The sequence below is a fragment of the Sorex fumeus genome, unplaced genomic scaffold (assembly GCF_029834395.1).
Source record: "Sorex fumeus unplaced genomic scaffold, SorFum_2.1 ptg000006l, whole genome shotgun sequence".
Classification (NCBI taxonomy): Eukaryota; Metazoa; Chordata; class Mammalia; order Eulipotyphla; family Soricidae; genus Sorex; species Sorex fumeus.
Window position 1 is genome coordinate 11,299,694 of NW_026606063.1, and position 26,938 is coordinate 11,326,631.

Sequence of the window (26,938 nt, forward strand, 5' to 3'; positions counted from 1 at the left end):
AACTACTGGTCTCTTCTTTTTTTAATCTCTATCAAATAATCAGCTAGTAGAACACATTACTACTCAAACAAGATCTACAACAGTAAAGTGAACTGGATCCACACTCTCTCACATTTTACACCTCTGTAGTGGGATGCTTTAAAAACACAGGTGTTCATACAAAACTTTGCAAACCTTACCTCAGGTGATAGGAAATTCAATCTGAACTTCGAGAGCAAAGACAGTCGCTGACCCAGAGTTTTGGCTTTATTGAGATCAAGCATCATTTTCCTCATTTTCCGTGAATGACGGATAGGGACATCAGACATTAACTCTACACCACCTGCCACAATCACGTCATACTGTCCAGAAGCAATTAACCCCACACCTACAGGGCACACATTAAAAGTATGTGAATGTCTTTGGCAGAAAAGAAGAAAACATCAGTTAACTGAAGCATCTGGATTTAGTGTTAGTGATATGAGCATTGTATAACATCTGTGATTAACCTTTTCACCTTCTCAAAGGGATTAAGTTTATGGGAGTGCTAGACCAATCCTGGACAGGACATGCACACTGAGCTAAATCCCCAGTCCCTGATTTTCGGGTTTTTTTTTAAATAACTACTTTAAAAGTCACAAACTCAAGAAAATCAGGATTTATTAGGCTGTATACACGTACAGCCTCTGCAGATATCCTCTGGACCAAATCTCAAACAGATCGTATTCAAACCATAATATCCTCTATTTTTCTATGCTAGCTGAGAGCCATTTTGTGCCAAGGGCTATCTGAATATTTATTACCATCATTCACAGCCACAGAATACAAGCAGATGCCTTGTACTCTGCTCATCTGGCTGATGACAAGAAGCATCTGTGTCTGTCCCCTCATGGACCCAGGCCAGACCCAGAATTTCGTGTGCTTTATACAGTGCATAGGCCAGATGTTCCCCACCCACTTTGTCCCAAGTTTCAATTTCCAGAAAGAGTTTTCCTATAAAGAATTTTCAATTTCTACTATGAGCTAGTTCTTGAGCTATAAAAAGGCCCCTATCAATGCCCCTGATTTTATTCCCCACCACCAAAGTGGCTGCCCAACTTGGTCTTAATTCCTAGGGGTGTGTGATTATTCTAGTTTTTAGTATTCCTGTCTCTCCACAATAGGGGTTATGTTATAAAAATGTCCCCCAATTTTGCTAAAGCTTGTTGGATTTTTAACTAATTATTAAAATGTCCAGGATGCAGGGAGAGAGAAGTGTTGTTGTCCCATCTAAAGCAACGGTGTTGTCCCATCACTGTACAGGCAGTGGAAGAAAGGGGGCTACAATCTGTGTGAGATATGGGGAGTAGCACATAAGAAACATTCAGATTTCAATCCTAGCAGGCAACCTTGAGACCCTGAGCTCAATCCCCAGTACTGACAAGGTGATTCTGACCACCCATGAGGAGGAAAAAACGAAGTCAATACATCACTAACAGCGCGGAGCATGTTCCAAACTATCGATGCCACCAATTCAGAAGCACACCTACTTCTAAAAAATTCTCGGGTTGCTAACTACAGCTACAGCTAGCCACATTAGCACTGTAGCACTGTCCTCCCGCTGTTCATCGATTTGCTCAAGCAGGCACCAGTAACGTCTCACAACAAATTGTGAGACTTGTTACTGTTTTTGGCATATTGAATACATCACAGGTAGCTTGCCAGGCTTTGCCGTGTGGGTGAGATACTCTCGGTAGCTTTCTGGGTTCTCTGAGAGGGGCGGAGGAATCGAACCTGGGTCTGCAGCCGGAGAAATTACACGAATGTTTGTATCTCCAGGAATAGAGAGTAAGAGAAAGATCAAGAACTACTGTCAAACAAACAACCCCAAAACATTAAAAAACTACAAATTCCAAGACCAGTGCCAAGGTTTTACTTTGGAATGCTCAGATAAAAAGTCAAGAGCGCCTTACCAAGCACCTCACAGTTCCCATGACACATACCTGTTGTCATGGCTTGGTTGGCAGAGATGCAAGCCATGGTGACAGTGTGGGCAGGGGTTTTGTCCGAGAAGCCGGCTCCGAGGGCAGCCTTCAGGAAAGGCAGAGGAGAAAATGATCACGGATGGCGAAGGGACACATGTCAATGATGTCCTGAGCACTACCTCTTAGGGAGGTGAATCAGAAGAGGGTTTACGTGTACTAATTCTGCAGAGGAATATTAGACCAAGCTCACCACAAAATGGTTTACTACCTTTTGCATCTAGCTGCTGACAGCAAAATTGATGGTGGCTGATTCCCAATGTGGCACATGAGGCCACCACTCTCCGAGCTTGCCTCATTGCCATGTTTGGCTCTGAGTCTTCAAAGATTTCAGTGTGTCATTTTAATTTATTTACAGTTTTAAATAATCCAGGGGCTGGGGTGATATACAGCAGGTAGAGCATTTCCCTTGCATGTGGCTGATCCGGGTTTGATCCCCGGCATCCCATATGGTCCCCCAAAGACAGCCAGGAGTGATTCCTGAGGGCAGAGACAGGAGTAACTCCTGAGCATCATCGAGTGTGGCCCAAGAAGGCCAAAAAAAAAAAACTTTTTTTTTTCTCAAATAGTTTGAAAGAAAATCTGTTAAAATACCTTTCATGGAAGCAAGGAGTAGGATGCTCCTGATCTGTGTTCCTACACTTAAAACGCTACCAGTAGCAAAACAAGGTACTCAGACATGAAAAACTTTCCAAAGAACTAAACATTTATAAGGAGAATCCCCGCTCAGGCCCCTGCCTGCATTGCGCTCATCTGTACTAGAGCCAGTCAGTGGCTCTCATCAAGCGCCCGTTGCTTTTCACAGTGCACAGCAGATCCAACGCAAAGTCAAGTTGGAAAATCTGCCAACTATGCAGGAGTTCAAGTTGATGGAAAAATGTTGGAAAAGTGCCAGTCACAGATGACCTTCTGACAGGCAGCTAAGGCCCGCATGACCCGGCAGAGAAAAGACAGTCTAGCATAGGAGGCTCTTCCAAAAAATAAGAAAAGACAAACTCCCTACTGATCTTACAAAAAATGGGTCTCTAGTATGATGGTGCAAAAAGTCAAACTCCAGAGAGGAGGACATCTATCAGGTTCTAATTCGGTGGAAATTGTGATGCCAAAAAAGAAAGAGAAAGAACATTTTCTATTAAATTTTACATTAAAAACGGAGCTTTTGGGGCTGGAGCGATAGCACAGCGGGTAGGGCGTTTGCCTTGCATGCAGCCAACATGGCCAACGCGGGTTCGATTCCCAGCATCCCATATGGTCCCCTGAGCACCGCCAGGAGTAATTCCTGAGTGCATCAGCCAGGAGTAACCCCTGAGTATTGCCGGCTGTAACCCAAAAAGCAAATAAATAAATAAATAAGTAAAATAAAAATGGAGCTTTCTGGGCCAAAGAGATAGCTCCTTGCATGCTTTGCATGTGTTCAATCTGTACTGCACGGTTCCCCCAGCACTGCTGGAATTAGCACTCAAGCACTGAGCTCAGAGAAGTCCCTGAGCACTGCAAATTGTGGCCCCCAAACAAATAAGGCTCTCAATACTGCATTACCTCTCCACCCAATTACTATGAAATTATGATTTTCATTAGAGGGAATCAATTTTTTTTTTGGTGGGGGGGGGGAGAAGATTTGGGCCATACCTGCAGTGCTCAGGCTTCAACTTTGGTCGGATACATACAAGCCAAGTGCCTTACCCCTGTACTAGCTCTCTGGCTCAAGAGAGAGGAATTCATTTTTATTTTATTTTATTTTATTGCTTTTTGGGTCACACCTGGCAATGCACAGGGGTTACTCCTGGCTCTGTGCTCAGGAATTACCCCTGGCAGTGCTCAGGGGACCATATGGGATGCTGGGAATCGAACCCGGCTTGGCCGCGTGCAAGGCAAACGCCCTACCCGCTGTGCTATTTCTCCAGCCCCGGAATTCATTTTTAGTAACTTTACTTACATTACGTCTACTCTAGTAGTTATCATAGAAAATACGAGTATGTGAGAATAATATGCATGCGATGCAACCTTACTCTAGTCTTTATAGGTCAGATAGGAGTGGAGGAGGTGAGCACCCCAGTGGGGCAAATGTTAAGGACACTTGGGTCATAATGGCCTAATTCTTATGAGTCCTTTCTAGCATGTGTTTTACCCTTGGCCCTATTTGACATGGGACTGAAAGAGCTTTAAATAGAAATGCCTTCGGCTGAACCCTGTCCACTTGCTTCTATTTAAAGTCTGACTTGCTCTCATGACAACCTTAGCACATGAAGATAGGAAGGAAGAAAGATGTCTCTTAAGTTGAAAAGCTGGAAAATATCCTCAGGCCTTTCAGAAAAGTCAGGTTCAAGTAAACTCGGTACTAAAAGTCTTTGAGGAGTTCGTATTGTGAACATTATTTATGAAGTCAACTGGTCCTAAAGAAATCTTCTAGCTGGAAACCATTAGCTTTTAAGTTCAGCACTATTGTTAAAAACACATTGTCTTATTTTTTTGCTTTTTTGGGTCACACCTGGCAATACTCAGTGATTACTCCTGGTTTTATGCTCAGGGATCACCACTCCTGGTGGTACTCGGGGGATCATTTGGGGTTCCAGAGATCTCGCCCAAGACGTGAGCATGCAAGGCAAGCACCCTACCTACTGTACTATCTCTTGAGCCCTTGTAAATACACATTCTTACGATAGCCTCCCTGGGCTGGAGAGAAAGTACAGTGGCAAGGCACTTGCCTTGCACGTTGCTGACCCGGGTTCAATCCCAGGCACTCCATATGGTCCCCCAAGCCCACCAGGAGTGACTCCTGAGCACAGAGCTAGGAGTTACCCCTGAGCACTGCTGGGTGTGGCTCAAAACCAAAACAGCCCCCAACTCAACCCTCCCTGAGAGCTGCTCCATCCCTGCTCCACACTCAATGCTCTCAACACAGCAAGAGGGGCTCAGCTTGTTTCAGTCAACAGCTGGGTCTCATATGATGCAAATGTCCAGAAATACATTCGGGGGAAAACACTGTGAGAAAACCAAAATAGATTTAAGATTCACGCTCAGTGCTGTCAGAAGAGTTATTTTGGCTTTTCTGAGTTTTTCCCCCCTCAGAAAATGGTCATCAGAGTGGGAGAGACGGAGGTAGGTAAATGGGGTAAAAGCGGTCGACTGGTAATGGTACAGAAAAGTTGTGGACTTTTAGCTGTGAACTTAATGTAGTATACACAGATGATTTTAGTAATGCACACTTGCAACCTACAGATCGGCTACCGCAAAGTTACTTTAATTGTAAAAAATCCTCTTTCCTCCCCTCACCACTTCTTCTGTCCTTTTCCTTTTTTTTTTCAGTGTCAGAGAATGAAGCCAAAAGTCTCAATCGTGAGAGTAGGTACTCTACTACAAAGTGACATCCCTGACCGAAATTTGGTTCAGTGGGAAATATATTACAAATAGCTTGACATACTCATTAGGCTATCATATTCAATAGATTTGAAAATGTGAAGACTTGGTAAAAATCAAGCATCAGGAAGGGAGAAGAATCTCTTCCTGCTACTTAACCTCACCAGCTTTAAACAGGTGGTTTCTCTGGGCATCAGCCATGCCAGGCTTTCAGCAACTTTAACATTTACCAACCAGGAAAAAGGTGGGGCAGAGAAACTTTAGTTCTGTTTTATTTTCCCTTCCACTTATTACTGCCCTTACAACTATTCTGAACACACCATAACAAGCACAGGCTGGAAATAAAGAAAATGCTTTCATGCTAAAAAGTTCTTCAGAGCCAAGTTTTATCAAATAATCTCTCTCTAATTGCCACAAAGCCCAGAAGACGTGTCTGGACTGTTCATTATGAAATGCCTAGAGATCACAGAGTCCCAGGGCCTGTCATTATCTGGTTGCCCAATAAACACTTTACGAAGCTATGCCAACTAGGGTAAAAGTAAACTCCTGTGAAATCGTTTAAAAAAAAAGCAAAAGAAAAACCCTGCCCTATGTGTCACCTTGTCAATGGGAATAAGCAAGAGTACATTCAACATAAACCACATTATGAAATCATTCTTAGCAAGATGCTGAAATTTCAAGTTAATCAGAAGCCATGTTAACATTCCTAATAAAGTCGCGGCAGTAAGAAATGACTGTAACCTCCTAATCTGTCTCAAATGCAAAAGATAGAAATAGTAACTATACTCAAATAACTGACCTGATTTAGAGTATCTATAAATATATATTAGTCCATCGTCATCATGTAATTTATAGTATTTTAAACATTAACAATCATTCAAGTTGTAAAATTATATTTTAAAGATAGCATTCCTAATGTTGTTGTTTTAAGAGTAAATCAATGAAAAATATTTTTCTCATTAGTTTTTTTGGGCAGGACTCATGGGCTACTCCCAGCTCTGTACTTGGGCCCCTGGTGGTGCTTGGGGGCCCATGTGGTATCCGTCCCACAGATAACCTAGTCCATTATTAATCTCTTTAAACAAATAAAAGTTTATCTTACCTCTCTAGCCACATTGCTTGTTTTCACTTCCTGTATAACAGTGCCAAAAATAATATAATCCACAACTTCCTTTGGGATCTTGGTTCGATGTAACAACCCCCTAAAAACAGATGTCCAAGCAAGAAAATACATCACACATTATGTAAGTAACAAAAGTCATCTTAGTAAATAGCACATCTTTTATTTTAAAAAATCCCTAAGCTTGAGGCCAGAGAGATAACTCAACAGGCTATCTGCATGCATGACATGTGGGAAAGCGGGATTCGAGTCCTAACACTGGATGGTTCCTAAGCACAGTGAGGAGTTATCAATGAACAGTGAGCTGGCAATAGTCCCTGAGCACCACCAGGTACGGCCACAAACAAAACAAACCAAAAAATAAAGTGCTAACCGTGATGATGTCTTTTCTTTGACTTGATACACGTGACACACACACACACAAATGGAAGATTTTAGAAGTCAACATTTGATCCTCAAAAACAAAAAAACAAAACAAAAAAACCCCCATTTGATCCTCAATTGGTAATGAGAAGGCAGATGGAAGAGTTTTTTAAAAATGTGTTTTTATTTTTAGCAGATTAGGCTGCCAGTCCCTGGCTCAGTGCATGGAGGTCACTCTTGGGGAACCAAGTGGTACCAGGGATTAAGCCTGGGCTTCAAGCATGTTCTGCACACACTTAGTCTGTAAGCTCTCTCCCCAGCGCCCCTAAATATTTCTGAATAGACAAAAGATAGAAAAACACAAAAATGTTAGTAGGAACCAAAGACTGAAATCTAAAACAAAGAAACAAAAAAATCAAAGGGATGAAATGAAATTCCAGGTACATTAAATCTGAAATAGAAATAATTTTCAAATTCTAGAGACTAGAAGCAATAACCTTTCAGCAGGAACAAATACTTCACATTTAATTCAGGTTTTGCTTCTAAATTCCATTCCCCATTAAATTTTTTTTTATCTAATGAGATGCAGGCTCAGTGGCTGAAAGTAACTGCACTGAAAGCCTGATGTCATGAGTTCAATCCAGGTGCTGCCCAATTGTGTGTGGAGTGTGGACCCAGCATTTATTGCTTTTCTGGGACTACAAGAACCATGACAGAGGGTGTGATCTCGAGTGCAGAGACAATACAAGTGTGAAGCTGCAGTGCTCACACACCAGCAAGCAATGCAACTAAATGCTGTATGAGCATGTTGGAGTTCAACGCCCACAGGGAACAACTGCATGAGCAACACAACTGAGTTTCCCCCCCACCCCCCTGGCCCCAGTCACTGCAACAGCAGCAGCAACAATGCAAGTGTTGGTGGGAGAATGGCTGAGACTTGGTCTAAGACAGGGAGGGTACAAAGTGAACCTCAGGGATGCCGTCCCCCCAACCCCAATTCTGGGTCACAGCCAGTGGGGGTTCAAGGACTACTCCTGGCTCTGTGCCCATGACTGAGCGTATGTGGTGCAGGGGACTGAACCAGAGCCGGAAGCACCATAACTCCTGTACTACCTCTCCGGGTACCTCAATGATTTTTTTTTAATTAAAAAATAAGAAAGCCGGGGCTGGAGTAATAGCACAGTGGGTAGGGCGTTTGCCTTGCACGTGGCCGACCCAGGTTCGATTCCCAGTATCCCATATGGTCGCCTGAGCACCACCAGGAGTAATTCCTGAGTGCAGAACCAGGAGTAACCCCTGTACAACCCCGGATGTGACCCAAAAAGCAAAAAAAATAAATAAGAAATCCATTGGTGGTGGAGAACGGGCACTGGTGGAGTGATGGGTACTCGATCATTGTATAACTGAAACCCAAGCATGAAAGTTTGTAAGTCTACAACTGTACCTCATGGTGTTTCACTAATAAAATAAATAAATAAAATCAAAATAAAAAATAAGAAAACACCTGAAACCTTATCTAGAACAGGTAGGTACACGTAGCTGTCAAAGCTCATATAAATGATATATACATTTGAAAATCTGTACATTTTCTTGCATGAAAATTGTTCCTCCAAAAATAGTAACTGCAAAATCAAAAGGGACACAGGTATTATAAAGGAAGACCTGGGCTGGAGCGATAGCACAGCGGGTAGGGCGTCTGCCTTGCACGCAGCCATCATGGCCGACCCGAGTTCGATTCCTCCGCCCCTCTCAGAGAGCCCGGCAAGCTACCGAGAGTATTCGATATGCCAGACACAGTAACAACAAAGTCTCCAATGGAGACGTTACTGGGCCCACTCGAGCAAGGAAGACCTAAAAACAAAAAATTGGATGGGGGCCGGAGTGATAGTACAGCGGGGAGGGCCTTTGCCTTGCACCCGGCTGACCTGTGTATGATCCCTAGCATCCCATATGCTTCTCCAAGCACCACCAGGAGTAATTCCTGAGTGCAGGCCCAGGAGTAACCCCTGAGCATCTTTGGGTGTGACCCAAAAAACAAAACAAACAAACAAAAGAGAATAAAAAGTGGGATACCCGAGTTATAAAGAATGGACAGGCAGCTATAATACAGTAAGTAAAAATTTGTAAGACCTCACTATTTTTGTTTTGTTTTGTTTTTCTTTCTGCCACACCTAGCATGCTCAGGGTTTACTTCTGACTCTGCATTTGAGGATCACTCCTGGTGGTGCGTTGAGGGATGCCAGGGATCGAACCTGGGTTGGTCATGGGCAAGGCATGTGCCTTAACTGCCATACTGTCTCACCAGGCCCAAGACTTCACCATTTGAGAGGGAGAGAGAGAGAGAGAGAGAGAGAGAGAGAGAGAGAGAGAGAGAGAGAAGCTTATTTTTTAAAGAAAAAACCAGCCAATGAATGTGGGAAGAATAATAGAATTACAGAAATCAGAAATTTGTATTCTGAAATGCTATCTGATTCAAGCAAAAATCATCAATGAATGCTGAAACCATCTGGCGAAAAGTCTGGGAGATGAGACAGTTACCTGGAGCTGATGCACCACCCAGTCGCAAAGGGCAAACGCACCTCTCTGGGCGAAGATCCGGCACCTGACCGCTCTGACAAGCTTAGATTCAGCTTTGCACAACTCGCACCTCTTGAAATGATACAATCCCTATGTCCTTTACCCAATAAACAATCTTTCTTGCATTTTTCAGTTACTCTATTGTTGACAGGGACCTCAGCTGGAGTGCTCAGGGGCTATTTCTGGCTCTCAGTTCAGGGGTTGTTCCCAGAAGTACTCTGGTGACCATGCAGTATTGGGGACCGAAACTGGGCCTCCTGTATGCAAAGCATGTGTGGTTTCTTTTAGAAAAGACTCTGGCTGGTGCTCACCAAGACAAAGCCCCAATGGAAATGAACGAGATGGCTGTCTCATCAAGCTCGAGTTCTCCCTGAAACACAGATGTCACTTGCTTCTCTCTTCGCCTCTTTGCTTGCCCATTTCCACTCTGGAGAAGCCCCTGTTCTCTCTTGAACACATACTTCTCCCTTTCCCTCCCCTCACATCTTTCAAAGTAAGTTTCAATAAAAACTATCTTCACAAAGAAAGAAAGAAACAACGAAAGAAGGAGAGAGGAAGAGAGAGAGAGAAGGGAGGGAGGGAGAAAGGAAGACAGGAAGGGAGAGAAAGAATGAAAGAAAGTTTTACGTTAAAACTGAATACTGAGGCAGGCACATAATTTAAGATTCTCACCAAGGCATTCACCCATCTCAGTATCCTGTAATCACATCTACCTTTACAGATTTACTTTGCACACGAATCTTCATGGGTCATTCTAGAATTCCTTATGGATAATTATTCATATTATCTGCTCAGGTATTCTTGCACACTAAGTTCCTGCATATGGTCATCACACGTATGAATGATATTTAGGCTGATCAATCTTACATTATTCATAACTAGTGGCCAGAGTCTCATTAAAGAATAAAGCCATGCCAAGGAGAATTGTCTGTCAAGCCTGCCAAGTGAAGATCACTGACATTCACCAGCTGTTTAAATCTGTGTTGCACATCTAGTTGTTTATTTTTTTGGGGGGGTCACACCCGGCGATGCACAAGGGTTACTCCTGGCTCTTTACTCAGGAATTACTCTTGACAGTGCTCAGGGGACCATATGGGATGCTGGTAATGCTGGGAATTGAACCCGGGTCGGCCGCATGCAAGGCAAATGCCCTATCAGCTGTGCTATCACTCCAGGCCCTGCACATCTAATTGAACTGAATGCAAAATCTCATCAAAGTGGTTTTTCCCCCCTTACTACATAAAACTTAGGAGATCCTAAATATGGCAACATCTTACTAAGACAGTATTTGAAGCGTGAACCTAGAGAAACATACTCTGAATGAAGTAAAACTAAAATTCAACCACATTTACTTACGTAAGTGCTGCTCTAGCCAGATCGTGGGGCATCAGGTCCTTATATCTGGGAAAAGAAAATAAATAATTTGAATTCAAAACCTAGTAATTAAACAAAATTTTGTTTTCATTTCATTTGAGATACGTAAAAATCTAGCAGATGCTGCTACAAATGTACTTAACTTTATTATTGAAGACAGTCCATCAGTTTGACAAATGGTATGACTTTCCTATGTCAGTCTGACAAGCCTTTATCCCTAGAGAGCTGGTTAAAATTTTAATTAAAATGTTACCCAATTTTTGTGGGTCAATTTGAGATATCTTATTCTTGAAAACTCTATTCTTGAACTCACAACTTCTGAGTTCTCCATCTTTAAAACATTTTCTTTTGGGGTCACACTCAGTGGTGCTCAAAGGACTTCTGAATCCATTCTCAGAGGACCATGATTCAGAAGATCACAGATGCTGGGGATTAACCCCAGGCCTCCTGCATGCAAAGTGCACCTTCAGTCTGTTGAGCTCTCTACTGTCTAAATGGTTGGGAGTTTCTTTGGGAGGGGTACATGCCAAGGGCAGAACCCAGGGCCTCATAAATGTCAAGTATATACTCTACCACCGAAAGAAATCCCTAGCACCTAAATTTTTATTTACTTATTCTTAATACCTGCATTTCCAGGTCTACTGAGCTCTCTCCAGCCCTATATTTTAATTTAAAAAAAAATTATTTTGGGGGCTGGAGTGATAGCACAGCAGTAGGGCGTTTGCCTTGTGCACAGCCAGCCTGGCCAAGTTGGGTTCAATTCCTCTGCCCCTCTCGGAGAACCTGGCAAGCTACCGAGAGGAGTATCTCGCCCGCATGGCAAAGCCTGGCAAGCTACCCGTGATGTATTTGATATGCCAAACACAGTAACAAGAAGTCTCAAAATGGGGACTTTACTGGGCCCGCTCGAGCAAAATCAATGAACAACAGGAGGACAGGGGGCTGGAGCGATAGCCCAGCGGGTAGGGCGTTTGCCTTGTACGTGGCCAACCCAGGTTCGATTCTCAGCATGCCATATGGTCCCCCAAGCACCGCCAGGAGTAATTCCTGAGTGCAGAGCCAGGAGTAACCCCTGTGCGTTGCTGGGTGTGATGCAAAAAACAAAAACGAAAACAATTTATTTTGTGGAGAACCAAATAGATTGTAGAGAAAATAAGGCACTTGCCTTGCATTGCATACAACAGAATCCTGTTTGAACCCCAGTATCACAAAGGGTCCCTAGCACTTCCAGGGATCAATTCTGAGCATAACTCCAGGAAGATTCCTTGAGTACTATGATTCGTTTTCTGTGGTCCTCTAGTGTTAATTTTTTATATAACATTTATATATGACACATTTGTCAAAACTAAGAAAGTAACATCAGCACAATACTTTCACTTAGCACTCACTTTATTTGACTCTCATTAGCTTCCTTACAAATGCCCTTCTACTATTCTGTTCCAGGATCTAATTTAGCATTTAGTTGTCCAAACTAAATTCAGTTTCCTCCAAACTAGGACAGTTTCTTACTTTTCCCTTATCTTTCGTGACCTTGACATGAAGACTAGGATTATGACTTTGGAGAAAGACTATCAAAGAGATAAAGGGCCCTTCTTGTTGCTTCATATCAAGAGAACATGATAACAGCATGACTTATTACTGGTGCTGTTAACCAGATCACTTGGCTGCAGCGGTGTCTGCCAATTTTCCACTTTCTGTACTCAATAAGTTCAAAGTGAGTCACTTAGTCTGGCTCTTACCTCAAGGGGAGGAGAACTAAGCTCTATTTCTTAGTAGAAGGAATAAGAACTTGTGAGCATGTTAAGAGGAGACTGATGCGATCCAAGCATCTTCCAAGCATCTAACATTTCTTACCTACACGTCTTAGCAACCATTTGTAGATCCTGCTTGCAACAATGTGATATTCTAATGATAGACTCCCCCCAAATACTTTTTTTTTCTTTTTGGGTCACACAGGGAGATACCAGGGGGCTAACTCCTGACTCCACACTCAGGAATCACGCCTGGCGGTGCATGGAGGACCATATGGGATGCTGGAGATTGAACCTGGGTCAGCCATGCGCAAGGCAAGCAAGTGCCTTCCTCCACTCCAATGGCTCAGGCCCCTCCATCATTCTTTCAATATTAACTAAAATTTTGTGGTAAAGAAAATTTGTTTCTTCTCTATCACTTATTCAATATTCATTTTAATTCTATGTATTTACTTCTTGAGCAGTTACAAAATGTGATACTATTGCAAATTTTTTTTTTTTTTTTTTTACGAATCCTAATTTTTCCACTTTGGTCACTTGTAGCTCTCTTAGGTTGGCCCCGTGTCCTTTCAATGTGTCTCCATCATGCCAGTGACTTTCGTCACAAGATGCTTTGGGCTGGTCTCATATTTTCATAGTTCCAGAAGTCATGGTTCCTTTTATGGAAGAACGCTCTTTAAAAACCAAGATCTGGATAGTTGATTTCTTTAAATGTTTATTGCTTTAAACGTCAAAAATAAATTCCCCTTATTATCATTGCAGTACTCAGACCCCGAGTTTAATCCCTGGCACCACAAGGCACCCCAAGCACTGCCAGATATGATGGGAAAGGGGAGTTAAAATAAACAACAAGAGCAAACTATATGGATGATGGCGATCATTTTGCTATGTGTGCAGATGTTAAGATGCACATCACATTGTATACCTTAAAAATAATCACACCAGAATGTAATTTTTATCTGTCAATCGTAACTCAAAAAGCAAAGGGGGGAAGGAATCAAAAATGCAACCATTTCATACTTACGAAGTGCCTGACAGCAAAAACGGCGTGCGAACCCCTTCTACCACCACGATATTCCTTGCATTGGGTTTGGCTAAGGTCTTCTTTGACTTGGTCTCGACAGCTTTAAGATAAAGCCGAAAGGACTATTAATTAAAATACATATGACTCCATTTTTACTGATACACATCCTAAGAAGAAAAACATTCAGTGCCAAATTATACTTGCCGTTAGTCAAACAACATCATTCTTCAAAGGGTTAAGAAACTGATTAGTATTTAAAAATCTCCAAATAACACTTAATGTAAACATTATCTCAATGAGAGTATTTATACCTTTAAAATTAGAGGTTTTTTCAAAATTTTGTTTTTTCAGGGGCTGGAGCGATAGCACAGCGGCTAGGGCATTTGCCTTGCACACAGCCGACCCGGGTTCGATTCCCTGAATCCCATATGGTCCCCGAGCACTCCAGGAGTGATTCCTGAGTGCATGAGCCAGGAGTAACCCCTGTGCACTGCTGGGTATGACCCAAAAAGAAGAAAAAAATCAAACCAAAAATTTTGTTTTTTCTTTTTAGGGGTCCTCACCCATGCAAGGCAAGTGCTCACTGGGTGGGCAACATCTCTGACACAAAATAGTGTATTTTTATTTAATGTTTAATGATCCATCACATAGAAAGTAATTTTATACATAACCTTACTTCAACATTACAGGATGTAATAATTATGATATTGCTTACTCTTCACACTGATTAATATTTTTACTCTTCAAGAAGAAATACAGACCATTTGGTTTAATACTGCCATTTGGTAAAACTTGGAATATGTTCTGATTCTGTCTGACTCAAGTGGCCTAGTATGTTTAACATAAAAAGAGCAAACTGGGACCAAACCTGGTTCAACAGGCTGAACCCTAGCTCTGAATGCAGGAGCCCCAGCTAAAATTTAATTCCTGGGACCCCAGGTTCCCCTGAGCACCACCAAGAGCAACCCCAAGCACAGGAATGGCCCAAAAGCAAAGGGGGAAAAGGAGGTCTTGGATGGAAATGAAGAGAGAAGCAGAAAGTTCAGGAAAACTGGGGCCAGAGCGATACCACAGCGGGTAGGGCGTTTGCCTTGCACACAGCCGACCTGGGTTCTATCCCCGGCATCCCATATGGTCCCCCAAGCACTGCCAGGAGTAATTCCTGAGTGCAGAGCCAGGAATAACCCCTGAGCATTGCTGGGTGTGACCCAAAAAGCAAAAAAAAAAAAAAAAAGTTCAGAAAACAATATACCAGGTGGCTCCTGAGAGACACGGGAGCTTGCCCCCTGTACGGCCTGGTCCCTAACACCTTCCCTGCCATACACCAAAGGTCCCTCACACTTGAGGGGGCTCATTATACAGAAAGACATCTGGTTTTGGAATCTCCCTCCACATCGAGGGCAGAAAGATGTGGAGACAGAAGGTGAACCCCAATAAGTAGCAAGAGAATCAGGAGAGAAGAGAGAATAGAAGAGAGCAAAGACAGGGGAGTGACAGGCAGAGCAAGACAAACCGGTGACCCAAAAGGCAAAAACAAAACAAAACAAAAAAACCACATCTTTCTACTTTGATCCCTTTATCTTACAACTCTACCAAGCAAGGATGGCAACATGAGCCTCAAGAAGAATCGGTTATAAAATTGTTGCCACACTGGAACTGGAGTACAGTGGGTAGTGGGGAGGGCGTTTGCCTTGCACATGGCCAATCCAGGTTCAATCCCCACCACCCGATATGGTCCCCTCAGCCCACCAGGAGTGATCCGTGAGTGCAGAGCCAGGAGTAAGCCCTGAGCAAAACCAAACGAAAACAAATAAATGAAAAAATTAAGTTGTTGGGGCCAGAGTGATAATACAGTGGTAAGGTATTTGTCCTGCATTTGGCAGGCCTGTGTTTGATTCCCAGCATTCCATATGGTCCCCTTTGCCTGCCAGGACTAGTTCCTGAGAGCAGAGCCAGGAGTAAGCCCAGCGCCTCACCAGGTGTGGCCCAAAAACCTATCAACCAATCAACCAATCAAATAAAAGTTGCTGCATAAAAAAGTGTTTTAAGAAAAACATTCCAGACACTCTACAAGTGCCTTCCCTACACTGGTATTCAGTATGACCTTCCCCTAGTTGGCAAGAATCAGATCTATTTGTGTGACTGCAAAGCTCCGCCCTGAGTCAACGTCAGAACTAGGGGAAAGGTGAAATGAGACAGAAAGGAATTATTCTTTGCAGCCAGTGCAAATCTACGTTCTAGTCAGACTGCAGAAGCAACAGGAAGCTGCCCTCACAATGAAACGTGTCTAAAGGGGGTTAGGCAACAGATCTAAGACTGATCCTAAATGTAAAGAAATAAAAAAGAATCACTTTGCAATTATCTTGAATGTACAATTTTCAAACTATTTTAAAGTATCTTTTATTTAGGATTAACAAAACTATCAATTATGATATAGGAAAAATATATATCTTCCTTTGGTGTAATCATCTCAGAAAATGTTAACTTTATAAAAGTAATATTTTATAAAGGTTTTTAACACTTTGTTTATAAATCGTATTTATGTTTTCAGTCTATTTTATTATACTTAGAAAAACTGAATCAAAGGGATATTAAATTTCATCTTGCTGAAAAAAAAAAAAACAAACTATCTTTTCTGAACAAAGAAACTAAAGCAGATGGAAATAAAGTGGCCAACTAAAGATCTTCGTGCCCAATAACAGGCAGAACTGAGAGAGAAGGGCTTCTGAATTCTGCCTGGGAAGGTGCTTTTCCTATTAACATATTGTTCAAGTAGAAATACTGTTAGGAGAACCAAAATCACAAGTCATAGCTCAATCAGTATCGAAGCAAGGGGAATAAAACAGGAACTTGTCCAGAGACATACAAAAGCATGTCTTCCTGGTGGAGGGATGGGTGTTCAATCATTGTATGACTAAAACTCAAACATGAAAGCTTTGTAAGTGTTGTTCACAGTGATTCAATTAAAAAAAAAACCTCAACAACAACAACAAAATGTGTCTTCAACAGCGCCCAATACCGAGGGTTTAAATGACCACATCAAATCAATGTGTTTCTTTGCTCTTTCATTTCATATTGACTAAACAACCTGCTACTATTAACTAGCTCCCCAACACCCCCATTTCAGCCTCTTGTAACTAGGACAGGATGATGATATTCATTAGTAGAAAAGCCTAATAATAACTGAGAATTTCAAAAGAGAAGTTTTGGCTCCAGGAGAGTCTGAGGTTGTCTCTGACCTTGTCATATGCAGCACAGAATGTCAGTAGCGAATATTCTGACCAGCAAGGTCCAGGGCAGTGCACGATGCCATAAGGCTCCAAATCCCAGGAACAGCCTCTTAAGCACAATGCTTTAGCCTAACCCTGGGATATCAGTACTGATGTGGGACCTATGTTGTTGTTTTTAATTTGAAAGCAATAATGCTGTCTCGGTGTTGTTCATACTGGAATAATTAGCAAATCAGCTTGTGTTTTTATTTCTTTATCTTTTTGTTTCTGGGCTAAACTGGCTGTGCTCAGGGCTCATTCTTAGTAGTGCTTGGGGGACCATATGCAGTGCCAGGGGTCAAACTAGGGTTAGCTGGCTGCAAGCAAGGTAAGCACCTTACCCACTGTACCATCGCCTGGTCCAAGTTTGTACTTTTATTCAGAACTGACAAGTCTAGAAATCAGAAAGTAAATTTCAATTAAACATTATTTATTCTTTAAATTACTGTACCTGGCGCAGCTCGCAGTTGGGAAGAACAGCTCAGCGGTCTTATTGCTGCGGGGGAAAGCAGTATTTACAGTAAGTAACACCATTCAATGCCTGTGTAAGAATCTTATAAATTCCAATCTAATTTTAACAAAGAATGAACAAATTAAACTTACAGAATCTCAGGGCCCATTCTGATGTTCTGGGAAGGCTTTTAAAGGTGTAAGTCAAGATGGAAGTCATTCTGAAATCTAAAAGAGATCATAAATATATCCTGGGTCATCTGAACAAGCTCTCCTATGGCAGTTTGTGATCACTGATGAGCTCATTCATGACGATTACAAAATATACAATTTAATCTATTACAACTATCTTTCGATAATATAGCAACAATGACATAGCTTTTACAGTTCATGAAATATTACTAGCTCATTTAATCCTCACAATAACCTGCGGAGCAGACCTGATGACTATAGCCTTTGTAAAAGAAGAAAAACTGAGGCATAGGATAGACTTGCCAAAAGACCCAGAGCTCGTTAAGTGGCGGGGTTGGCATTTGAAGCATGTGGTCTATCTCCGAGTTTGTGCTCTTCTTTCTCTAAGGCCAAAGGAGTAGAGACTATGAGGCATGAATCCGAAACCACCAATGTCAGCTTCCTGTTTGAGGGTTGTGTTGTGATTATGGAGAATGCCTTGTGAAATGTTTGCATTTGAAAGGAACACACACTGAGCTGGTCAGGGATAGAGGCACCTATCACATACCAAAAACAAATTTTATGCGCTTAGTTTTATACTGCACAGAGGTTACATATTTTTCACAAGCCTATCATTGTTTCCTTACAAAAAAACTATACCAACTGGTGGAGGGAAGTGGACACTGGAGAAGGGATTGGTGCTGGAACATTGTATGCCTGAAACTCAATCATAAATAACTGTAATTCATAGTTACTCAATTAAAAAAAAACTATTTAAAATGCTTAGATTATATTGGGCTAGAGCAATAGCAGGGCTGGAGTGATAGCCTTGCACGTGGGTAGGGCATTTGCCTTGCATGCGGCCGATGTGGCCGACCGGAGTTTGATTCCTCCACCCCTCTCCGAGAGCCCGGCAAGCTACTGAGAGTATCTCGCCCACATGGCAAAGCCTGGCAAGCTACTGTGATGTATTTGAGATGCCAAACACAGTAACAAAAGTCTCACAATGTTACTGGGCCCACTAGAGTAAATCATGAACAATGGGAGGACAGTACAGATTATGTTACTTCCTATTTTAAATGCTAAATTCCTGACATTTTTCCTATAACCCATTAAGGGGAAAAAATGGGCAAAGAATGTGAACAGACAAGAGAAATAGAAGTATAAATGGTTCTCAGATATGTAAAAAGATGCTCAATCTCTATTGCAAATCAAAACCACATATATATTTTACATTTTTAGCCACTTCCAGCAGTTCTAAGGACCAAGTGGACCCAGAGCCTCATCTGAATGGTTCTGGGGGAACACGCAGGGGTGAGGATTAAATTTGGGATCTCCCCCATGCAAGGCATGTGCTCTATCACTTGACAGTTACTCCAGTTACTAGAAATTTTACTTCTGATCTGTTAAACTAGTAAAGACTCAAAGGTCTGATACACACTGAGTGGGTTGGGGGAACACAAACAGGCCCTCTCATATACATACACACTGCTGCTGAGCATGAAATGGTACACTCTGATAAAGACTGCTTGATGATCTGGAAACTTTATCCGCACCTAATTTCATCCAGCAATTCTACTTCAGTAAATTTACTTCACAGATATTACTTACATGCTTGAAATATGACCTATGATGTCTGTAATAAAAAACCATGCCACCACCACCCAAGGAAATATTATGACTGAAAAGATAAGGAAGTCGGGGTCAGGGAGATAGAACAAGAGGCTAGAATGCAGGGCTGGAGTACAATGGGTAGGGCGCTCGCCTTGCACATGGCTGACCCCAGTTCCATGCCCGGCACCCATATGGTCCTGAAACCACTCCAGGAGTAATTCCTGAGCATCGCCGGATATGACCTAGAAGCCAAGAAAGGAGCTAGAATATGCCTAGCATTCTTGGGGCCCCAGATTCAATCCCCAATACCGCATGTGCACACAACCAGGTACAACCCAAGTGGAGCCCAGTGCCACTGGAGAGGATCCCAAAACAAACAAAACCAAAAAGATACATGGGTCTTTATCAAACTACTGCTGAGTTGTATTATAAAGATGGAAGAAGCAAGTCAGAAATTTGTGTGTTCAGTTGCTACCATTTGTTCTTAAAAGGGAAACACACACACACGCACACATTTCTTTGTGTCTATATAAGATACTAATGAATATAAAATAAGGTGCTAAAAAATAAAGGCTGGTTAGAAGGAAGACAAGTGATTAAGTATCAGTATAAGGAAAACTTTTCATTATACTTCTTTTATAATTTCTCAAATCTGAAACACATTTAACTAAAATCAGAGAGTACAGGCAAGATTTGCCTTGGAGATAGTGGTTGTCAGCTTCCAAGACGGCCCCCTATAATCTGTCCCCACCTCCCATGGAATTCATTGTACTCTATCAACTCCTACACATTGGTCTGCACACACAGAAGGCTGACAGATGGGATGATAGGCCATATCTGAGATTAGATTGTAAGACACTCTCTCACTCGCTCTGGGTAGCCTGCTGGCATTCACAAGCAAGTTCCATGTGGTGAAGAAATGGCATTGCCAGCCAACAGCCGCGTGAATGGGCTGGAAGTAGAACCTCTAGGTCAGACAAGCTTTCAGGTGACTGCAACCCTGGCCAAGATTCATTCTGTAAGCTCATAAGAGATCTGTCAGAACGACCCAGCTAGGTCACCCCAGATTTCTAACCATCACAAGGTAACAAATATTAACTAATTTCTAAAGTTTTTTTCTTTGACACTCATTTTTGGGAGTTGGGATGGAGAGTCTGTGATGACACATGCAAGTTTATACACACACATATCATACCATCTGAGGCACATTCTAGCCCAGCATTTACTGTTTTAAAGTTGCTGCATTTTGGGGGTAATTTGTTATACAGCAATAAATAATATGAAAGGTTTAACATCTCTTAAGTCTTTAGGCTAAAAAACAAAAGATGCTCTACAACTTGAAGACCAAATCCCTCCCCCCCCAAAAAAAAACCCTGAAATAAAGTTCTGGAAAATAATAAAGACAGTACTGATAAAATGGGAAACACCAGGTTCAAAGATACTAAGAAAAATTTTATAGAGCAGCGGTGATTAAGAGGCACAATCCTGATGCAGGAATAAATGAAACTGGTAAGAGAAACTGGATATAGCAAGTTCAGAAACATACTCAACATGTATCAGAATTTTTAATATATGATAAATGCTGCATTCTAAATGAGTGGTGGAATGATGGGTTAGTCCATATTTCCCTATGAAAATATAAAAAATGGAAAAAAGGGAAAAACATTCATTTCCCTAATTGACATCCTAAGTACAAATAGATATTTAAATATAAAAGTTCTAAAATAAAATATAATATCTGATAAAGATGGGGAAAGAGGGCCTGGGTGATAGTATGGTGGGAGTAGGGCGTTTGCCTTGCACGCAGCTGACCTGGTTTCAGTCTCCATCATCCCATATGGTTCTCCCAAGCACTGCCAGGAGTAATTCCTGAGCAGAGTCAGGAATAACACCTAAGGATCACCAGGTGTGGCCCCCAAACAAAAAAAAACAAACAAAAAAAACCCCAAACAAAGGGGGAAAGATTTCTAGTATATGATAAAGAAACACAAAATAAAAATGGAAGATATCTACATAGCAAAAACCACTAAAACTTAAAAGGCAAGAGAAAAGAATCTTGTTTGTTTTTTGGGCTACACCTGGAAGGTGTTCAGGGTTAATGGTATAATGCCTTGATTGCTGGTACTGATTTAGGGATAGTGCAGTTTGACAAGTGTTCTGTATGTAACTCTGAAACCAGCTCTCTTCCTCCTGAAGATCATGGTGATAGCAGCTGGGCAAACCTAAGATTAAAGTTGATCCCCAAAGGAAACAAAGTCAATAATTTCAGAAAAAGAAACAAGAGTCAGAGTTTACTCATAACGGAATCCTTTAGCTGTGCTTTATAGTTCTGTGAGTTCGAACTATAGAAGCCAATAAATCCCTTTAACTAAATTTGAGAGGAATTTTCTAAAACTATAACTCTCTATCCTGATACGTGACCAAAAGGAAAAATGAGTATGTGAGCAATTCACAGAAGAAATCAAAATGTTAATGAATCAAAATTTAAAATTTTAGGGGCAGAGAGAAAGTACAGCAGATGCCTTGCACGCAGGTTTGATCCCTGGCATCCCGTCCGGTTCCCGAAGCCCACAGGTGATCCCTGAGCAGTCCCAGGAATAACCCCTGAGTACTGCCAGGGGTGGACCCCAAACCAAAAATAAATAAAGAATAAAATGGCTTTGTTAAAAAATTTAAATTTAAAGCTTCCATAACAATTTTTGAAAGTAATGAAAATATAGTTAATGTACAATTTAAGTAAGAATGAATCTAATTCAGACCAGAGAAATAGTATAGTAGGCAGGAGACCTGCCTTGCATGTGGCCGACTGGGGTTTGATCCCCATATGACCCCTGAAGTACCTTCAGGAGGAATCGCTCAGCACAGAGCCAGGAGTAAGGCCTGAGCACCTACAAGATGTAGCCTCAAAAATAAAATATATATATACTTGAATATCTACACAACACATAAACATAAAAATTCATAAAAATTTCCAAAAATACTAAAATAGTATGCAGGATAGAATTATGTGTTGTTGTTTTTCATTTTACTGCAATTTCTGAAAACAATATAGGTATTACCTCAACAACTGGTAAAAAGTAAAGGTAAAGGCCCTCCCATTGATCGTCGATTTGCTCGAGCGGGCCCAGTAACGTCTCCATTGGAGACTTTGTTGTTACTGTGTCTGGCATATCAAATACTCTCGGTAGCTTGCCGGGCTCTCCGAGAGGGGCGGAGGAATCGAACTCGGGCCGGCCATGTTGGCCGCTTGTAAAAAGTAGATTTCAAAAGTAGATTTCAAAAGAAGAATGACGGGCTTTCACAGTCATTTGCTCAAAGCTTCAGAAAATAGAAATTTTGACAAGAATCTGGGGAGGATAAAGTCTAGCACAGGTAAACTAAACTATGGAAAGATACAGTTGCTGCATGTGGGAGCAAGGGAAAAAGAAGGTGCTAAACAAAAAAATGAAAGTGAGCTGTAGTAGTTGAACAACTATCACAGATAATGTAGACCCTGTGTGAAGAGCCATGTAAAACCACACTGCCCAAATCTAAATCCAGGCGACACCCTCCTTGTGTGACCTTATGGAAATGACTTAACTTTCAGTGTCCGATTCTTCCCGTCCACAAAACAATAGTTCCAGAATTTTCCATATAGTTATTGTAAGCAGTCAGTCGCTATGGATATCTATGTACATACACAAATATATGTACATATATACTCACACATATATGCGCTTAAAGCAGTCCCTGATACATGGTGGTTGTACAAATCTCTGCAATTATCTCTAGTTTTAGTGATGTATAGATATATTTAGTTCCCTCCACAGTTCTGTAGTAACCAGGATCAAAGAAACATAACTGCTATGCGCCAAGGATTACAGGAAAGAAAAACATATCTAGATTCCAAAAGGGTCGTCTCTAAATTAGTGGTTAGCCGACCACAACTCTTGCCAAGAATAGTTTTTACATTTTAAAGCGTTGCAAAGCAAAAAAAGAAAAAAAAAAGCAAACATACGACAAAGATCAAAGAGGTTGCTGCAAAACTAATTATTGTTCTCGGACAAAGAAAAGGCATAAGGGAAATAAGTAATGAAATACGAAATAAGCCTGATCAAACTAAATGCTACACTGAACTCGAAGAGAGCGCGTTCAGCGGGCAGGAGGCACGCTCTGAACTGTCAAAATCGGAAGACCTGGAGGGCTCTGGCTGTCAAGAAGTGTTACGAGCCCACTGGTCCGGTTTCTGCAGCGAGGAAGAACTCGAGATCCGACTTCAGCTTTCAGCGGGAACTCTTCATTTCAGCACCCTCCTCCCTGCCCTTTCCCGGCCCCTTCCGGCTCCTTTCCTGCTTCAATCAACAAGGACGGGGACAGAGTCTCAGGTGGACGTCGCCATCCAGGTTCGAAACCTCACCCCCCCCCATCCGAAAACCCACTCCTTCCATCTTCCAAACTTCCTCCGGAAAACGCAAGGAATGGCTGGGATCCCGAGGATGCAGTGAGATGCTGCAGCATGAGCTGCGACCCGCACACACACACACACACACACACACTCAAAGTTACACAAAGTCACACACACACACGCCACCGACACGGGTTCGACTCTCAGCATCACCGAGGGTCCCCCCTCCCCGCCCCCAAGCCCAGCCAGACTCACACTCGAGTCCCCAAGGGTCACATGACGGGAGCCCCACTCGGGGTGGCAGGAACGAGGGGACCGGCGAGAGCTGTAGCAGTTGAACAACTACTACAGACCCAGCTCCCGGCGCCCAGGAACGGCGGGTTGAAACTGCAACACAGCCCGGGGTTTGACGCCGACGAAACACCCGCAAGCCCACCCCTAATTCATGGGCTGCGGGGGAGACGGGAACAGACGGCCCCGCGCGACGCGACGTCGCGAGGCGCAGTGACTGCCCCGTGTCCGTCGGCCTCCGTCCCCGGACACCGAGTCCGCCGCGGAGCCGCCCTCGACGCGCGCCTCCCTCCAGCTCTCCTCCCGCGGGGGAGAAAAGGAGCCGCGGGGCGGGAAAGACCCCAGGCGGCGAGTCCAGCACACGCAGCGTCTCACCTCAGACCGCGGCCCGGGACTCCGGCTGCGCGCAAGCTGCGGACCCAAGTGAACTGGACCCGCGGGGGACACAGGGGCGGCTCCAGCCGTCGAAGGACCCCCCAGGCCCCCGCCCGCGGCCTGCAGGGCTGCCCGTCGAGCGCCTGCTCAAAAATCCCCGCCCCTCCTCCGAGGGCCTCCGGGCAGCTCTGCCGCGTCTTCGCCGGAAGCCGGGGGAGGGCCGCGGGCGCTCGCGGCGGCTCGGCCGGGGCGTTTTTCGTCAGGCAGTTCGCCGGGCGCCTATCCGGGCCCGGACAGGGCGAAGAAAAGTCCCCCGCTGGGCAGCCGCGCTCGCTCCGCTCCCCACTTTCGTCCTCCAGCTCAAGATGGTGGCGTCGCGGGCAATTGGCAGCCTCCGCCGCTTGACTGCTTCTCGGACCCTCCGTGCCCCAGGTGAGGCCCCCGCTGGGCGCGCCCGGGACCCCGGGGCAGGACTCCGGTCCGGTCCGGCCCGGCCGAGCCCGATCGCGTCTTGCCTTCGCCGCGGCCTCGCTGGTGCCCTGGCGGGGAGGGACCCAGCCCCGCACGGCGCGGGAGAGGGGTGCTGCCCCCCCGGACGGAGCCTCTCCATGCCGGCGACCCCCAGACGTCTCTCCCGACCTCCCGATCGGGCTTCGGCTGCCCGTGACCTGCCGGGGTCCGGCGTCTCCTCCTGTCGTCGGCGACCCCGGCCCCGGCCCCCCTAAAATTAGGGTGGGGAGTTCCCGAAGGGCCAGGGCCGCCCCGGGCTGGTCGCGGCGCTGCGACTCCCCAGCTTCTTGGAGGGAACGGCGCCCACTCCCGGTCACTTTTTCTCAAAACTGCATTTGTATAATTTTATTTTTATTATTATTAATTATTATTATTTAACCCCAACTGCTTTTCTAGCGACGCTCTTGCAGCTCCAGTATAACCCGGGGCTGAGTGTAGGTTGCTTTGCCGCGGGGAGGTTCCGCGGCTTCTGGACGGGGCGTTTCTTTTTTAAAAAATAAATAAATAAAAAACTCCAGTATCTGGAACAGAAACTGATCGTTTGGCGCGGTCAGCTCTGCGGGGCTTCCTCGTCTTCTGGTCTGAAAACGAACTCGCGGGAGGGTTTAGGTGGGTGATGGGCCAAGCCCGGGGTCTGGTCTCGGCGCATCGCCGAGGTGGAACGTCACGGTTCTCGGCTGCGCTTCATCCCGGTCACCAAATTAGAAACCGGGTCTGGAACAGCCGCCCTCTTCCCGAGCCCCCGAGCTGCTCTCTGCTCGCTCGCTCTTTACTGCACCGGCTTGAATTCGGAATGATCGGATCTCTTTTCCTTTTTACTCACCGTTTTCACCAGTTTTTTTCATTTACATCGGACTGCAGCACGCGTGTGTATCAGTTCTCGTACTGCAAAACGAAACAAACAAAACAAAAAACTGAAATTAAACATCGGAGGAAGGGATTGAGTGAAAAAGGTTCACCCAATTTCTCTCACCTACTGTTAGCCTCTGGTTTCCGTGCCTAAGTTTTCTAATTTCCTTCATTTATTAACAACCCCCCACATCGGATGTACGTTTCGGAACCTGGCTGGAAGGTACTGGCTTTGGACGAGTCCCGGGTCTGAGGCCGATTTAATCGGTGGGTCTTGTGGTTTCTGATCACTCAGGAGCTTGACTTTGGTCAAACCTTTCCACGTGGCTTTATTTTTCTCTCTGGTAGAATGAATGAGACTACAGGTTTTCTGTGATAGGAATCAGGACATGACAAAGCAACGAAAAGCATTGTAGCCCGAGTGTGACCCTGGGCTTTGACTCTGGCTCTTCCATTTTCCTCTCTGGTGACCTTGGACAGTCAGTGCGTCTGCTTCCTATGTTAGTGTCCTCACTCGCCAAATTTCTGTAGGTCACCGGAGCTCTTCATGGAATGTTCAGGAAATGTTAGCTCCCTTTAACTCTCAACTGCCCATCTGAGCCTGAGAACTTTTGAGTTTTACATTTTACAGTATGCACAGTTTGTCTTAGTTTTTCTTTTTTAATAGAAATGTATATTTCACGGTTTTTGCAAACCGGTATGAAAATATGGCACATTCTAGTAACTGTCCCTTTTCAAAGAGATTCGTGCGTTTTGGGGGAAAAGTCTAGAACATTTTAAATTTCCCGCACCCCTGGAGTGACATTTAAATTCTGCAAATTAGTCCTTAACCCTGAAATTCTATGCCAGGGTATTGCCAAACATTGAAGGAAAGTGTGACATTTACCACTGGATAATTAAATTCTCCTGAAACTGATACGCAATTCTTGAACTTTTAACCCAGTACTGCTCTGGAGGGGTTGTTATTCTGAACATGACTACAAATAAAATCCCATTTTGATCAAATTAGCCCTTTTGATTCCCACTCCTTCCCTCAATTTAGACTTCTAATTATGTCAGTAGTAAAATAACTATAGAAAATCACTTAAAGGCAAATACCTAGTATCTAGGTTTCCTCCTGTAATAGGAATATATAATAATTCCTAATCCTCTCCTGTCCCTGGGTGGGGCTGAATCTTGAGAAAAGCTGTTGTTACAAGGAAACATTTATTTTCTCACTCGAAATTAGTGCCAGTATAATCCAGCTCTCTCCCCCGTCTTCAAGGTGCTGTCTTAACTTAAATGAAGGTAATTAAAAGTAGGAGAAAGGTTTCTCTCTCTTTGGTTGGCACAGTAGATATAGGGTAAAGTTCGCCCGCTGCTGCAAAGTGAGCTCTCCCGATTAGGTTGTCACTTAGGCTCAGTTCCAAAAGCAGAACTGCCTTCTACGCCCACATGATCTAGTTGACTGTGTCTGGAA

At 43.6% G+C, this 26,938-nt stretch overlaps 2 protein-coding genes across 2 annotated transcripts in view; one reads left to right on the forward strand and one right to left on the reverse strand.

Moving 5' to 3' along the window:
- HADHB (hydroxyacyl-CoA dehydrogenase trifunctional multienzyme complex subunit beta) overlaps positions 1–24,177 on the reverse strand; it is a 33,554-nt gene extending 9,377 nt beyond the window's left edge. Inside the window, exons 1-8 of the mRNA XM_056123273.1 lie at positions 24,121–24,177; positions 17,439–17,513; positions 17,287–17,331; positions 13,567–13,666; positions 10,774–10,818; positions 6,460–6,559; positions 1,962–2,049; positions 180–367 (exon numbers count right to left, since the gene is read on the reverse strand). Coding sequence (XP_055979248.1) covers positions 180–367; positions 1,962–2,049; positions 6,460–6,559; positions 10,774–10,818; positions 13,567–13,666; positions 17,287–17,331; positions 17,439–17,505 — 633 coding nt within the window. The 5' untranslated portion in view covers positions 17,506–17,513; positions 24,121–24,177. The remainder of the gene's footprint in view (positions 1–179; positions 368–1,961; positions 2,050–6,459; positions 6,560–10,773; positions 10,819–13,566; positions 13,667–17,286; positions 17,332–17,438; positions 17,514–24,120) is intronic.
- A 180-nt stretch (positions 24,178–24,357) lies between these two features.
- The window catches only part of HADHA (hydroxyacyl-CoA dehydrogenase trifunctional multienzyme complex subunit alpha), a 41,845-nt gene continuing 39,264 nt past the window's right edge, over positions 24,358–26,938 (forward strand). Inside the window, exon 1 of the mRNA XM_056123058.1 lies at positions 24,358–24,552. Within this exon, the coding sequence (XP_055979033.1) occupies positions 24,486–24,552 (67 nt within the window). The 5' untranslated portion in view covers positions 24,358–24,485. The remainder of the gene's footprint in view (positions 24,553–26,938) is intronic.